The sequence below is a fragment of the Nymphaea colorata genome, chromosome 1 (assembly GCF_008831285.2).
Source record: "Nymphaea colorata isolate Beijing-Zhang1983 chromosome 1, ASM883128v2, whole genome shotgun sequence".
NCBI classification, from domain to species: domain Eukaryota; kingdom Viridiplantae; phylum Streptophyta; class Magnoliopsida; order Nymphaeales; family Nymphaeaceae; genus Nymphaea; species Nymphaea colorata.
In genome coordinates, this window is record NC_045138.2 from 19,370,030 (window position 1) to 19,386,983 (window position 16,954).

General features: G+C 37.8%; 1 protein-coding gene and 1 long non-coding RNA gene across 7 annotated transcripts; one reads left to right on the forward strand and one right to left on the reverse strand.

Moving 5' to 3' along the window:
* Positions 1 to 22: 22 nt before the first annotated feature.
* Positions 23 to 4,216, forward strand: LOC116248041 (uncharacterized). Of its 2 annotated transcripts, XR_004170954.2 has the most exons (3): positions 70 to 1,130; positions 3,443 to 3,876; positions 3,968 to 4,216. It is a non-coding gene; the product is annotated as an uncharacterized LOC116248041 (long non-coding RNA). The 2 variants fall into 2 exon arrangements; XR_007572592.1 differs by lacking the exon at positions 3,968 to 4,216 and having other exon boundaries at positions 23 to 1,130; positions 3,443 to 3,724.
* A 1,762-nt stretch (positions 4,217 to 5,978) lies between these two features.
* Positions 5,979 to 16,642, reverse strand: LOC116246175 (RNA polymerase II C-terminal domain phosphatase-like 4). 5 transcript variants are annotated; one of them, XM_031617899.2, is made up of 10 exons: positions 16,376 to 16,642; positions 15,905 to 16,007; positions 14,606 to 14,778; positions 13,603 to 13,673; positions 13,378 to 13,475; positions 13,003 to 13,201; positions 7,877 to 8,163; positions 7,292 to 7,480; positions 7,173 to 7,208; positions 5,979 to 7,078 (listed from the first exon to the last, which is right to left on the reverse strand). In XM_031617899.2, exons 3-10 carry the CDS (start codon positions 14,749 to 14,751, stop codon positions 6,716 to 6,718), a joined length of 1,389 nt encoding a protein of 462 aa, XP_031473759.1. In that variant the 5' UTR covers positions 14,752 to 14,778; positions 15,905 to 16,007; positions 16,376 to 16,642; the 3' UTR covers positions 5,979 to 6,715. The 5 variants fall into 5 exon arrangements, with proteins under 5 accessions (XP_031473759.1, XP_031473757.1, XP_031473761.1 ...); XM_031617897.2 differs by having other exon boundaries at positions 15,905 to 16,051; XM_031617901.2 differs by having other exon boundaries at positions 16,368 to 16,642.
* Between the last annotated feature and the right edge of the window lie 312 nt (positions 16,643 to 16,954).

Here is a 16,954-nt window from a genome sequence, read left to right on the forward strand (position 1 = left end):
GCCAGGTCTCCTATGGTAGAATGCTCCTATGGTAGAATTCTATGAAGTATTAAACGTCTGGAATGCTTGTCATGACTGATAGATTGAGCGCGTCACAATTTTCAATGAAAACCTTCGCAGGTGGTCTCCTACAGCGGCTCCCAATGAGGTTGTTCCAATGGCGGCTATGGCTGTTACGCGGACAGTAGGGGTTCATTTCTCATGATGCCACAGCCACTACTTGTCCTTGTCGAAATTAGGCATATTTCTTCAATGGAAACTTTTACAGTTACTATGATGGGGGGCAATGAATTTTCAAGCATCTTTTTCTCTCTAGGATCTACAGTATAATCAGGCGTACCAAACGAACACAAAAGCCTAAGCACTCATCACTAGAACGGCACCCATTGTAAAAATTGAAAGTACCACCACGAATTGAAGTTGGTAATAATTTTTCTCTCTACAGTTTTTAGATCTAGAATTAATGACCCTAGTACTTAGGCTGCTAAGGAAAAAGAGAAGGCCGTCCTAGCCAACTGGCCTACCAATTTTGAGTGACACATATTTGCCTGTCTTGCTTCTGGTGGAGATTCAAAAGCTGGTTACCTCAAATGCTGGTGTGCAGAATATAGGAAGTTTTCCTTACTCTCTTGGCTTTGAGATTTCATGCTCCAGAGAAAGAACCAAAGGGAATTGGATTTTGGGGGCACCCGTACCCCAAATCCTTGTTGGTGTTGATGCGTCCTGCTGAGGAGGCCGCTCAGCGAGAGTTTCTTCGATCAGTTTTCTGTTTTTTGTTTCCAACTGGCTTCTAAAAAGCTTCCCTCATGTGGGTTTTCCTGCACTTCCATCTCTTCTCTGTTCTGTGCATCAGATGGTGTTGCTTGTCCTCCACCATTGGAAGTGGAAGGCAGTATCCCACACGTTTCTGTTGTGTGTACGGTTCCTGATGGTGTGGGCAAGCTTTCTAGTGAGAAGGTTGAGGTTGAGGACACCTGCTTAGATGAAAATGTCAAAGTTGTGCTCAAGAGTATCTTGAAGAAGGAAGGGGTTGATGATGGGGTGAAGGGGGATGGAATTGAAAAGGGGAGGGTGCGGTGGATGGATTTTCAAGGAAGAGAATTAGTTGAGGTAAAGGAATTTGAAGCCAGGTCAGTTTTTATTTGATGATTCTTATTGTTTTCTTGCCCTTTTCTGTTCTTGGTTTCTGTTAGGATCTCATTGAGTAATTTCTTCCTTTTAATGTGCACGAATTCCTTTTCTAGTTTGTTTGCTTTTTTCTCTTTCCCATTATGTGATCTCTCTGTTGGGAAACTTTTAAAGAACACCACTGCTTGAGATTAGGTTGGAGACTAAGCCTACTGAATTTGGCGAAAAAGACGATAATTATTGTTGTGCACAGGACGGAGCAGTGGCTTTAGATGTTGAAATTTGGGATCTTTTTGCAAGGATGATTGGATGTTACCTCTGGTTTATGTGAATTCATATTAATTATCTTGAAAGACTATTGGTGGAACAATTCGATAATGATATTAGTTGTTATTGTAATTGGAGGGTAGAATTTTCTACATTAGGCCTTTCTTTCTACGAGGATCTAGATTGATACGTTTATGAGTTGAGACCAATCTTCAATGTTGCCACTGGATTTGAAACCACCATGATTTTTAATAACCATGGTAGGCATTCACCTCTAGGTATTGAGACCAGATAAAATGGGGTTAAGCTCTGGACTTGTTAAAAGATCTGGTGATTCCTTCACGTTTGCAGACTTTTCCAACTGCAACTGAGTTGCTTCGTTGCTTCCATTCCCTTCAGGTGCATGTCAATTGAGGGTGACTTAAGCAGTCACTGCAATAAGACAGAGTTATTCAACAAAAGTTCTTTCTGGCCTACCTATTCATTTTGCTTTTCTTCCTTCTAATGCTGACGTCCGTTAAAATTTGTAGATTAGGACTTACTGAACCTCATTCAAACTCGGCCTTTATTCACGTAAGCCAGGATTAATAGTTGATGAAGTCCCATTTCTGAGCCAAATTCTTGCCAAGTCCGCCATTTGTACGTTCTAATCCTGATTGAGTTGTGTCACAATGAATATCCTTTCTTAATTCCATGGCTTAGTTGTTTCTATGGCTTAGTTGTTTCTATAACTTCTTACAGGTCTGTCCAAATCCTCTCTTTCTTTCTGTTATTATCCGTAGCAGAAAATTTTACTTTCTCTTTACTGGGTTCTGCCAGAAAATTTTGCCCATCAGAAAATTTTGGTCTTTTCTCACTTGCCATCATCGCACCATAACAGAATCGTTTTCCTAGAAGAAATATCCACATATTTGTTCTTGACAGGATTTTTCTGGTTTAGGACGAGAATTAGCATTCGTTCTGTTACACTTTAAGCTGGGAATTATTTCAGTTGAAAGCATTTGCAGGCATTCAAAAAATGTGTCTGCTACTTAGTGTGTAGAATAGATCAGTACCATGAAGAACATAGTGATTGTCCTATGAATCTGTTCAAAGATTGGGGCATATTCATCAAACACTAGAACTAATATTTCATGAGTCTGACCTAACCTTTGGAGCAGATTCATGGGACATTCACAAAGTGTCTCCCTGCCAAACGACCCCTGTATGTGTTTGTTCTCTGAAACGCATTTCAGTGTGCAGCCAAATGTGGGTTTTGCTTTATTGACTTTGATCACATATTGTGTGGCCATTTGCTTCCATAGCTTGTGCTCTTTCTCATTTTTCAGTGCTCTATAGTAAATGTCGTCATCTAAATGCTGAATATTTGGTATAAGCTTTTTCAATGTGTTACTACATCCAGTTGCATTTGGTTTTAAAAGAGAACCAAGTATAAAACCTAATAATTTTGAGGCTTTGGAGCACATTTTTTTCTCCAAAAGGGTACAAAGTCAGCTTATCAACGCTGTCGGTAGACATTCTAGATTAGGGGAGTTGGTAGAAATTTATTTCAGTAGTGTGTTTCTGAGAAGCTGCTGAAGTTTTGCTACCAAAGATTTTCCTTCAAGTTCTCTTTGTGAATGGCCTGGTAAATCTTTTCCCTTGGCTAACCTTTTTGTCTATATTGTTGGAACAGTATTCTCCACACTGTTTTCTTTCTCACAAAATGGTAGCAGCTTTCTTAACAGCAAGCCCTCTTTTAGTTGCTTCTCATGCTTAATGAATCAGAGGGGAAGGCAGTGTTTCCATTTCCTAGCTTCCACTCTTCATTTAGTCGCACTTCACGAAATCAAACTCTCAGTTGCATATCTGCCATATCCTTTTAGTTGGGTTGCCTGGTCCAATTTTCTGAATCTACGGATTGTCTAAGCATTTGTGAAGTTACTTTGTGTGGCTGCTCTCATCCAATTTGAAGCAGTTACAGTTATTATCTCTGTCAAATTTCTTGTTTCACGTTCTTTACACCAATTCTGCCTAAGTTTTCTAAATCCTGTATCCCTTCATGCAGTGATTGGGATGATTCAGATGATGACGAAAATGACAGGTGTTTGTGTGCTATCCAGTGAACTGATTCCAGCTTCTTGCAACATGCCCACCTCCTGCAATAAGCACAACTAACATTCTAAACTGAGTTTTGGCATATCATATATTTTGCTGCAAGCATTCCCTCGACCTCATAAACTATCAATTATCTGAAACATTTTTGTATTTGGCAACTTCAATTTTGTATATGATGGCTCCAACCTGTTACCGCATGAATTCAGATTAAACATCTGATTCTCCATTCATAGATGATAAAATGTTTGCTGCAAATCTATCTCTCTCTAGCATTGGGTTCAACCAACAAGGGGATCGCCGTCTGGGCGGTGAAGATGTTAGGATAAGGATTCCACATGGTCACTAAGCTAAGTTACTCAAGCACGTAACGTGGACGCAGTCAAGGTTTGTCATGCCAGTGTTCTCTGCCTGCAAATTCCTGATGTCTTTCTAATGTGTGTACGGGATGTAAACACCGGAAACTTGATGTGAATAGGTAAAGATGCATCTATCAAAAACTGCTATTTGGCCCCCGGCAGTAACTGCTCATGAGAAGGCAGCATGTGCGCCAAAGAAATGCTGAACTTGGATTCAAATCATTGGGCATAAATCTTGAACAAAAACGCGACCCTTGCAGGCTTCACCAAACCAAGTTCTCGTTGTAGCTTTTTTCTTTTCTGTAAAAACTGTAACGAGACTTTAGAAATTATAATGGGTTGAACCAGAAATGAAATCCTTTTGTGCATGGTAGCATGAAGATGAATGTCTAGGCCCCCTACAAATAAGTTTTTGCTGTTTTGGTATCTAATATTGCTGGTTAATTGGGGATAACTATATTTAGTATGGGTAAAATTGCAGGCAGACAAGCCTCGGGATTTGTTCGATTATATCATCAGGCTTCATCAAACCTAAGGAAATAGAACTGAAATCCTACTTTTCGTCCCCACACTGACAGGGGTTTGATGAGGATAGAAAGGCACATATGAAGAATTGATGATGGAAGGGAACATTACATGAAGCTACACATTAATAACCTACCTACTTGGAAACGATTTCCATTTTGAACAGGGCCCTTTGCTAAATCGAGGTCTGGGTAAGCAGCGAACTGCCTTCTACTCGGTAGAGTACCCTCACCATTTGCAGTTCAAGGGAATAGCACCTACAGAAATCGAAGTGAGGACATGCCATTTATATCTACCAACCCCGACCACTTATGCTACGCCCCTTAAAACACCTATACTAAGAAGTTAAACTGTCTTTTGCTGCTGCAAATGTGCGAACAACCATAAAATTTGCTTTTTCCCCCGTATTACTTCATTAGAGCAGTTGCTCCATGCGCTATATGTTGTGGGGTCAACTTTATGGTTGTGATTCTATTTTGATTACCAATATGGTTTAGTGCGAACTTTTGTATGTGATTTGAAATTTACGGCATTTCTTGTTCATTTTTTACAGCTTTGAGACGATTATACTCCGGTGTTGGCTGATCGTCATCTTTCATAAGAACCCAATCCCATAGACAGCAAAAGCATGTGTACTATGGCAAGGATGAGGATTGGACTTAAGAATTGGGACCTAACAAAAGTGTATTTCTTGATCATTTCCATATGGATAGATAACTCAATGCTGTCCTGCCAGTTTTTCCTTTTTTCGCTTAAAACTTTAGCACGCACAACCAAATGGAAATTGCACCTGAATCCCTGATAGTGTTTGTAATGTAATAGGTAGCTTTCTTAAATCCGGTGCTCAACTAATCATATCTGCAGACCATTCTAATCGAAGGATAGGGGAATTCAATTCCGTTTGAATTTTTATGGATCTACAGGTCTGTTTGGGGTACCAATATCTTGTTTTCAGGCATATACCGCATGAATTTTCTCCATAATTTGGCTTAATGGGTTCAAGTAATTCAGGCAATGAAAGCAGGGAAGCTGGTGATTGTAAAAGTCGTAGCAACAATGCTTAGTATTTGAGATGTAAAGCAACCGCCGAAATCGATTGTTTTATACAAGGCGAAACCTTATTCCTGCTCCGAAATTCAGGTCTAAGACCAAATACGGATTTGGTAAAAGTTTATGTCGAAGCTCCTTTGGAGTCTCATTGTAGTGATTGTCATCAGGCTCAACCTCATAGTGACTGTAGGCGTAGCAAGTAATATCTTGGGGCCCTAGGCCGCAGCACGTTATGGCTGAAAATTACATAAATGCCCTTCGTTATTGAAGGAGGGGATCCCTTTCAAAGGCAAAGATGGAAAAGAATGAAAACTTCTTCCACAATGACTGAAAGGTTCATTTCCTTTTCAAAAATATAACAGAACTATTCTATCATGAAAGGGCAAAACACGAGGCCCCTGTTCACCCACTAAAACGCAAATCAACCTCAACTATAAATGCTTCTTGAGAATTTATCTGAAACATTAAGGAGACTGATTTTTCATTTGCAATCCCAGCATTTTTAATTCATGGACTTCAAGTCACCGCTCCTTATCAGAATCAGGGATCCACCGATTCAAGAGATAATGAGGCTTTTCAAATCTACAGTTTGCTAAATGAATTTAGACAGCCCTATATTAAATCAAACCTTCGGTTGTACAATCAAATAATAACCCCGATAAAGTGCAAGGAGCAAGCTTACAAGCTTCTGCATTCACATTGTTGCTTTATCAATAAAAGTCGGTCCCTCTTCAAATAGCTCGACTGGAGCGGCTGCAGCATCTTAACCAAAAGTCTTGATTTTTTAACAGCATTGGCCATGTAATCTTCCAAATGGACGGTGCCACCATACAGGATCACCCAGATTCCTAAATTGTACTGATCAGATACTAGAAAAGGTGAAAAAATGTGAAATCATGTAACAAGATGAAGCTGGTAACCAGGAACAATTCTCCAGCGTGATAAATCAACCAAAGGCATCCAGTCCTGAATGGGATACAAGATAGATACAACAGTTAGCTGAATAGGAAACCCCTGGCTGATTTCCACTGGTGAACCCTGCAGTTTCAATTTCTGGTCCAAATGCCCTTGAGGCTTGAATGTGAAAATATTCTTCTGGTTAAAATTGTAAAGTTGTGATTCTTCAAACCCTCTCCGGACTAAACAGGCTTCTATTGCTGCATCAATCATACATCACGGGATCATGAGCCAGTCTGACAACCGAGCACCTTCTCAACCTTCCAGATGAAAGAACAGCCATCTCAACATTTTGCGACAAAAGCCTGAGACATAAGCCCGCTGATTCAAAAGATTCAACCTAACTGATCTGCAGTTGGGAGATTATTTGAGGAAGCTTCTCCTTTACCCTTACTGTTCTTACTTGTGACCGGGAACCTTTCTTCAGGCTGACGCTGCCACAAGTAATTTGCTGCTTCAAGCCAACCAGGACTGACCACAAATTTCTTTTGTTGCACTGCCCAGCGAGACTTTTCAGTTCCCAAGTCTACAGTGACTACATGAGTTATGGATGAATCAATCTCAGTGGAACACGCTGCGCCAAGATTCTCTGCCATCTTCCACAGGGGTTGAGTGTCAGCAGGACATCTGGTTGGATGCACACGACTAAACATTATTTTGCACCCCTTCAGAATGTCCTTGCGGATTGCTTTCAATACCTATCGTGCAAAACATTGCAAGCGAGACAGAAGTATCAGCATTCCTCTTTTCTCCTTTCATCAGGTGCAATGAACCATTGATTAAGGCACTTACCTCCCTAACATCCCTGTCCGTGTAATCCTCAAGGCCCTGCAACAAAAGACTGATTACAGCAGCATTGAGAAAAACCAAGAGAACATTGAAGAATGTATAGCACGTCCAGGTCAACTAACCGGATCAAAGAACTTTGCATGAACACGTTTCAGAACATTGAGGATAGTTGCAAGAGCACCCTCTGATTCACTTTCATCCCTCATTAACTCTGTCAAGGATTTATTATTGAAGCCATATTGATGACAACTTGAGGCAAAAAAATGGTATCTTTCCATTAGTATCAGGTTTTCTTTGTGTTTCTGCCAAACCTGACCAAGTTAAAAAGAGAAACCATCAACAAAAATAATTCACAGCAAATATTTCCAGACCAGAAGAAAATAAAACTCTGACACCAACAAATTGTTTCAGGCTGTGGAAGAAAAAACTATGGTAGGCCTTCAGTACTAATAAAGAGTAAATACAACCTTTACTACTTGTCCTTGACATCTAATCATTGTCTATATTTTTCTATACATGTGCTGGGTACCAGGAACCCAAATTTTCATGTCACCTGAAAAAGCTACAATCACTTTTAAGTTCATTGAGAATGGATAGGCAAATCAAATAAACAAATGGAAGCACATAATAACAAAGGAAAGAACACATAATTTTAAGAATATTTGCATCAGCAAAATCAAGAAAGTTCTAACCATATCTACACTAACCATCTCTGTGTCATCCAGAATCACAACAGCCGACTCAAGACCTAAGACCACATCCAGTCCCTTTTGATGCTTTTGGGTACAATCAGCTTGTGAAATAACTTTAGAAGGAAAATATACACCTTTTGGATCAAGCATATTAGCCATTTCCAAAGCATATGGACGTTCAGCCATCGTATAAATGTACATTTCAAACATGGTGCTTGCTTCCCTCAGAAAAGTGTGGACATATGGCCTTAGTTTTGTCATCATGTGCATCCTATCTAATCTAAACAACATGGCCGTATCACCTGCAGGAAAGATGACATTTCAGATTGTTATCCCAATAAAGGAAGCATAGAAAAAGAAATGAAAAAATAGACAGCGAAGTGCAAAAGAGGGAAGAAGACATGAGAAAGACAAAAAAGAACTGCAAAGGTGAAATTGTGATTGTCAACTTCAACAAAAGAAGTGATTTTGGGGCAATGAAACATAAAGTACTTGGCACAACTTAAAAAAAAATGCTGAGTATTGGCATATATTTAAAAATACGCAGACTGCAGTTTTTATTCATTGAAAACCTGAAACATTAAAAAATACAAGAATATAAATGAACAATCATACTAAAAAAAATAAACGACAATGTAATCTATTTAAAACTAACCAAGCAAAAAAGAAAAAGGTAAATCTATGCTGACATTATTTGGATCTCTAGAGAATATTTATTAGTAAGAATTACTCAGATATTCAAGCATAATGATGTCACAAAAACCCAATGAACAAGTCACCGAATCATATTCAGCACCATTAATGGAGTGATTAGATGCTTAAACAACGGTTATATATTCCCTGATGCAAAAGGAGACAGGATGTTTCAGGCTCTGATAAAACATATTTGGAATTCATTTCAGAAAATCTATTTCCCCTGTTTGCAACGCCACCCAAGGTAGTGTCCATGTCCTTGCTTAACCGTTGGCTTATGAATCAGGTTTGTCAAATACAGAGTTTGCTAAACATCCATATGAACCAATGACTCAGCATACCTTTTTCAAGCTTCATGTTTTGTCTTTTCATTTTCCTAGCATCTTACTTCCAATCAGGTCAAGAACTGCAGTCTGCAGCTCAATTCAGTGGTTGTTTTTTCCTTCCCATTCCATTTTCAGATTTGATGGCTGATTAGTGCTATGATGACCACATAGTTTAACATATAATATTACTCCCATTGGTCATAAAAATCGCAATATTTCAAAAGAACAAATCTGATTAAGTAAAAATACTTAGACACCCTGTCTGGAAATGGATCCTGTAGTTAAAATATGTAACCTCCTCTATCTCCACATAATATATATATATATATATATATATATATATATATATATATATATATATATATATATATATGTATGTGTGTGTGTATGTGCATGTGTGCATTCGCTGAGTGCATGTGTGCTTATTCACTTGTATTTTTTCTCTTTTGCATTTTGTAGTTTTTTGCTGCTTTTGTTTTTTGTATTTTTCATTGTCGCAAAATTGCAGTACAAAGCACAACAACACACTTTGCAGTGACCTGTAGGCTGAAACACATCAGTTCACACTGGCACAGTAAGAGATGCAAATATCAAACAGTATGCTTCATTCTATGTGCAGTTTTTCTTCCTAAGTTGTGCATTCGACCTATTATCTCGACAATTTGCTTTGTTTAACAAGTAGTTACTTCAAGAAATCTGAAGTTAAGCAAGTTTTTCATATTGTTGTTGAAAATTTTAAAAAACAATTGGCATAATCATTGTTGCAATAAAAGGAAGCATGTTTCTTATCAAAGTTTTGAGAACAGTAGATGACGCAGCGGTGGGTGTGTGTGTGTGTAAGTTGACACTATGTCGTGGGCCTGAGCAACATAAGATGAGTAACATAGTGTTTGTCAAGTATAATACTATAATGTGAAACTAAGAGAGAAACACATTAAGAGAGGAGACCTAAATTATCTAATACATTTGGACAACATTGACTCAATGTTGTAAAAAGCGTATCGTAAGCCATATCGGTCTGGCTTTAAGATACGTCGTATCGTAAAATATCGTAACATATCGTAATTGTATCGTTTTTTTTTTAATAAATCAGAAAAAAAATCAAAAAAAATCAAAAAATTCACAAAAGATCAGTAAAAATCAAGAATAATATGTTCTTCATAAAAAAAAAACATAGATTCATAAGTCATAAGGTCCATAAGTCTATGAGATACCACATCAAAAAACAAGTTTTAGATATTATGTATTACATCACAAGATGATAATGAAATTGTGAAAATGCTCAATGTCAATACATATAAAATGAAAGCACTCTCGACTCTCATTCATAATCTTCATCATATTCATTTTCATCCTCATCTCCATCTTCTTCTTCATTTTCATCTTCACGATTTAAAAAAACCTCTTTCCTTCCAACGGGAATCAACCACCCACGCACAAATCCATGGTTTAATCGATAATTTTATTTTGAAAATCGATTATTTAACAATTAACAATGGAAATCGATGATTTCCCTCCACGGCAACACAATTTCTAGGTTAAAAATGAAGAAGGGCTGGGTTTTTATAAAAAAACTCGAAAAAGGGGGGTTCCAGCCCCCCTTTTTTGAAATCAGCCCGTATCATACGATACGGGCTGTATCGCACCGTATCGTACGATACGATGGCATGTATCATATGTATCGTAAGATACAAGCACGATACACCCCTATTTACGATACAGGGGGTGTATCGTATCGTATTTTGTAAAAGATATGAATATGTAACGTACGATATGGCCCTGTATCGTACGTATCGTACAACACTGCATAGACTGCTATGATGGATGGATTTTGGGGAAAGATCTGGCATTACTAAAGAATCGTACATGGTTCAAGGATCAGATCCCTAATTTGATATAAGTCAATTGAATAAAGTTCCTATAGAAGGGATTAATACTTCAAGTGAGTTATTGGAAAAATAAGGTCTACATAAAATGCCCAAGGTAAATCTGTTCTACTCTACTTGCTATTACATACAAATCGATTTTTCTTTATCCTTGTATTCAACAAAATTTAATGAATGCACATCCTTTTTCCATTAAAGGAAAATGGAAAGAAACATGGAACAAGTAATGATGTTGAGAAGAGAGTAAGTGACAAAAACGGAGGGTCAAAAAAAAAAGGATGATTTAACTGATGATGACATTAATTATTTAACACTGACAATGATGAAACGCAAGAGGAATATAATAGAGATTAGGATTTAAAATAATACAACATTGTCATTAGATAGATTTGTAAAAGAATTTGTCATAAGATTTAGTATTAGATTAGGATTATTAGCATTAGATTAGAATTAGTTTGTTTCTTTGTTGTCATATTCATAAAATAATTTCTGCATTTAATTTTTATGCTTTTATATTTTTGTTTGCTGCTTGAAGCAGCTCTTTAGAAGCTGTTGGAATAGCCAACGGCCATATTTTCTAGCAGTCCCAATGGCTCCTCCTTTCTATTTATTAGACTGTATGGCCCCTTTGCATTTTTAGCTTTTGTAAGCTATTTTCATGAGTGACTAATAAGTAATAACATTTTTCAGAGTTTAGCTTCCCTCTTTGTGAGGATTCCTTGTGTGTCACTGATGCAGACTTGGTGTTGTCTCTGTATTCAGTCATTTTCCTGCAAAAGTGCTAAGTTATTACAGAAGCCTGAGTTTGTGTGATATAAAATTCAGAGTATATGATAATCTTTCATGGTATCAGAGCAGAAAGGTTCTGCCCTGAGATTTTCTGCTGAGATTCTCTTGAAGCAAATTTGTGACTGATTGTGGTTTTTGTATTCAAGAAATCAGGACTTCATCAAATGAAGGGAGTGAATGTCATCAGCAGCATTGTCGTAATTTGAGCTTCAACAAATTGTTATTCTTACATGGTGTTTTACGGTGTGCACTCCACTTTCCTTCTTCTTTAGAGAAATGGAAGAAAAAAAAAATCTCTCCCTCCAACCCTTAAACTTAATTCCACAAATTATGTTACATGAGCTTCTACCATCAAGCATCATTTTGGTGGAAAGGGTCTCCCTCCAACCATCAAACTTATGTTGTCTGAATTACCGTTGTGTGGAAGTGGATGTTTGAATGAAAGTGCTCATTGCAAATGAAAATGCAAAGGGCAGCTCTAACTCATCAAGGTGGCACCTTTTATTTTGTTATTAGTAAAGAAAGAAGAACACCGCAAAGTGTGCAGTTGACAACAGTGAGATATGTGTATGTCCGATTATTCTCTTGCATGTTTTTCACTTTTGTATTTTGTATTTCTTTTTGCTGCTTTTAACATTTAACATTTTTGTTTTTCTGTTCAGCCAGCAATAGGGAAGTGAACTAGCATTGGAGCTAGCCCCTTCTTATCTTGGCTATAAGTCGAGGTTCAGCCTCTCCTTTATTCAGAGTTTGTTACGTCTGTCTTTTTTACGAATTGATGAATTATCTTCAGCCCTGGTTGCAAGCCAGCTTGCTCTACATGAATGCTGCAGCTTCATATCCTAGGTTCTTGAAAACCTATTCTTAAGTGGAGACACGTTCTGAATTTCTTTGTGAGCTTCTCAATACCATGTCGTTACACCTAACCATTTCAGTACACCTATAACTAAATTTCAGGTACCGTTTGCACTTTTTCCTTTCTCCTTCAGATCCTCTAAATTCAGATATGCCTTGCACTTCCTCTTTTCCTCTCTTCTTCATACCTTTTCTGTTAATAGTTTGTACAAAGAAAGAGACAATTTTCAAATTCTATTATTTCATTAAATGAAGAAACATGTTATTGAAATCTTTGTATCAAGCCAGATATACTATGTATGTGTGTACGCTTGCACACACGTATATACAGCATCATAATCTTCTGTGACATTGAGCACAAAGAATCTCATGTAAACAGTCGACATGTAAATACAGGTGGATCTTCATGTACGAGATAGATGATAAGCATCATTCATGCATAATTACAAGTTACAAAACTTACATTACAAGAAAGTTTAAGAATGTGAATTGTGAATCATAGCAAGTAATCTTTAATTATTTTGTCTACCATATTAGAGACAGGCTGCTGCTTCTAAAGCACATCATCACTTGAAGAATGGATCCTTTATACCTCTGGAAGCATCAGATTGACGTTTTAAATATGTTTCTGTAACATAGGCTTCTTCCTGAGGCGAAATATCAGCAAGTCTAGTTGAATTCAGCAGTGTGTGGTCCAAATCTAGAATGAGATACAATTTCTGCCTGCTCAGCAGATTTTTTATATCTGCATTCCTTAAGCGAGCGACTTCTTCAGTACCAAGCTTTAAATCCTGCAATAGATGTACTCCAAAGTCAGACAGCATTTGTCAAAAAAATATATAGGAAGGAGGGACAAATGTCAAATGGAATGGTTCTACTTGTGGATGAGTATGATATTGAAGACGTTCTTCATCTGATGAAAATGATGCTAAAGAACAGGCAGTTTTACGTATCCTTAAGGTAATACCTTATGTATGTAATCAAATGGAACACTAGCTTCGGCATCCTCCAGTTGTCCACACCGAATGCACATTTGCCGAATGAATCCAGGATGTGGTGGGCAAACTACAAATAATGAGCATATAGCTGATGATTCATATGAAGATGTTATAAGAGCTTTAGAAGGACTACTGGTTGATCAAGGATAAGCAAAAAATAGCCCTATGGTTCAGATCGAAACCTGATAACTCACCTTTGTATTCAAGTGCCACTGAGTCCGGAATATCTGCTTCCTCAGTCTCATAAACTCTTTGCCTTTTGGTTCTACAAGTAAGATAACATTAAATCACTTGAGAATCCCTTTAGAAGTCTTGAATCAATACTGTATGCTCACATTCAACTTATGCTACTTCCAAACCTTCGGAACCTTGCACAAAGTTGTCCTCTTTGGAGTCTAATAGGACACCATACTATTCAAGAAGCATATCAAAAGGAGAAGGGGGAGAAAGTGATCCCCAAAGCAGTAAGCAATGATGGAAACAGACCATCAATCACTGACTAGTAACACATAAGCATAATCTACAGAAATGATAATAAATCAAGAATCCTAGCTGTCAAAAAGAAAGAAGTACATCTCTAGGCCCTATTTAAATATTTTATTCAGGTAAGCACAGAAACTACACATCATACTTCCAAAGGGAAAAATGTTGACTACTGCCATCAACAAGTTTTCTAGTACTTGGCTACCTGCTGCATACATAAACAAAAGATGAAATGCTGGTTTGCATGTACTCCTGAAATTTCCTTCTACTGTGACTAACAAAATTCATCAAATTGAAACTGCAGCATTTCATGTTCATGTCAGGGTTGCCTTGCATAGACATCCTTTTTTCACGTGAAAAATTGAAAACATCATACTTGAAACATTTACATAAACCAAGAGTTTACACTGAGAGCCATATGACCATGTGAACATGAATCCTCTTTACCCTTAAGCCTCTTCACCGTTCACATTTGATGCGCTATGGCATGCCTTAAATTTGAAAATTTGACATTTAATTTTAGAATTTCCTGGCATACAATATGCTACAGAATTGATTCAGGCAAGTTTTGGAAATTTGACACTCTATTACAAGAGTCTGATTATATTAAACTATAAGTAAAACATTGAGAAAAAAATGGAGCTCCAGTAATGGGCTAACCATATGCTAACAAGAGACAAGGAACAAATGTATAGAGTCTACAGACTAAACTACCTCTCCAACTCAACATCTTCTAATGCAAAACTAACATGAGAGTCAGGAGAAGTGCCAGAAGTATTGGAGTCCAACTCAGTTTCAAGTATAGCTGCAAAATCGTCACTGCTCGATGAATGCACCGGAGATTCGGCTGTTGTACTCATATTAACAAGGCCACTCACAATTTCATACTGCAAAATTAGCACAGAAGAAATGAAGATCATTAAAGAGGAAGAAACAAAATCAAAGTTCACAAAAAATATTACTCATATATATGCTATCAGAAACATAATCAACATGAATGAAAATTAGTATCTATATGTCTGCTACAAGAAGTTTGAAAAATGCATCATCAGCTGGTAAATTGACGTTTCAGAAACTCATGTTAAAAACCACTTGTGCAGGCAAATCTTTTTCTGAGGTTGGTTGGGGCCCTCAACATTTTGAGGCTGAGAAATTATACAAATTTGTATTGCAAATTTGCTTCATCTGTTAGCCCATATTGTCTAGATATATTTCAGCATTTCTCCAAATTATCCACAAGATATTTCTTTTACTTTCGGTTCTGGATGAATCTAAATTTTTACAGGTCATTGCAGTAGAGAAAACAATAATCATGTTCATTTTACAGGTTGCTTAGTGAGAAAAGTTTCCATGAGAATCAAAGAAAGGACAGGAAACATTATCAGGATCTTCCATGTGCGAGGCTGCACTCACATGACAGAGGATCTGTCAGCACCACGTTTTTGGGTCATTTGATCCAGTGATATACACTAAAAACAACTGCCCTTGAGCAGAACGAAAAGGTGAACAGTTTTTTATCCTTATTGGATAAACCTTCCAAAACCCATTAACACAGCTTCGTCTATGTGAAAGTGCAAAAATTTACACAAGGATAAATAAAAGTTTGCAGAAAATATTCAACTTCACATCATAAAACTTCATAAAGAACCAATATTGTTAAGTGCGATGAAACAAAGCGATGCGCTAAGCCTGTGAAGTGAGGCGTAGCCAAGCGACGGGTAATGAAGCGTGAGTATCACAACAAAAATTATCTAGTATATAATATTCATAAAATAAATGCCCAAAATAAAAAACAACTAGTAAAATAAGGCGGAGTGCATAACTGCATTAAAGTATAAACCATAAAGAACAAAAATACAAGCACTCAAATTTGAGTTAAAAAAAGAATGCAGATCACAGTAAAATTTAAACAACTACAGCTGGCAAGAAGGTGATCTACTAATTCATTTTGCAACCAATGTCAACAAGCGCACGTAATCATTGAAAAAAAAAAATACAGAAAATGATTTTTACCTTTTAAATCCAGAATATAGCACGAGAAACCGGCTGAGTTGCGCTGGTTGGCTGTGGCATGCGACTCTGCCTTGAAGGCTATGATGGTGGACTTGGGCAGCTTCTGGACAGAGAAGCCGGAGACGATGAGATTCAGGACGGAGAAGCCTGTGCGAAATGGTATTCCGAGATTAAAGTATTGAGGAAAACCCTCGTGTGTTTTAGTTTAACTTTAAAAAACTTAAGCACGTCAAACCAAATTAACCAACGTTTTCTTCACTCGACCTGAGGCGTACGCCTCTGCACTTCATTCACAAGACGAAGAAGGGAATAAAAGGAAAGAGAACCAGAAGATAGAGGGAAAGGAAACCCCGGAAATTTTCCTTGTTATTCGGATTCGACCGCTGAACTTCATTCAGAAAATCCTTTCCGAAATTTTGTGCGCAAGCATTTCAACATAACAACAAACCCAAAAAATTTTTACCTATGTACCTTCTTTGAGTCGAATTTGGGGACGAGAGTACGAAGAACCGCCGTATGGAGGAAACACGAGGGAGGAATTCCAGGTCCAACGGAAACCGCCTGAGGAGCCACCCAGAAGAAGAAACCGCACCACCCGATAAAAGGGAGAGGGAGAGAGAGCAGCGAAGGGGGAGAGACAGAGAGATCGAGAGCGGGAGGGAGAGCAGCTGCGAAGCGGGAGAGGGAAAAAGAGGGCGGAAAGAGTTCGAACGGGCGAGCGCAAACGTGCACCCTCGGCATGGGGATTGACCCAACCTTGGTGGCTTTGACTTGGTTGTCACGGACCTCTTTCCTTTGGTAGCTGATTCCATGGATCCCTTCCTATTAGGTTCAGAACAAGTTGGAATTGGATCATAATGGATTTAAATATCCACAAAGTGCGATATAATTTAGATTCATAGGCAATAAATGGGTTTGAAATCCATATAATAATTTTGTGATCCATGTAGAACTATTATGGATCTAAATTGTCCACAATTGTTTCTTTAAATCCCGTAGGGTTCAGACGTGTGAGTCAAGTCGTTTCGGAGGCTTTGGAATTCGATCTTA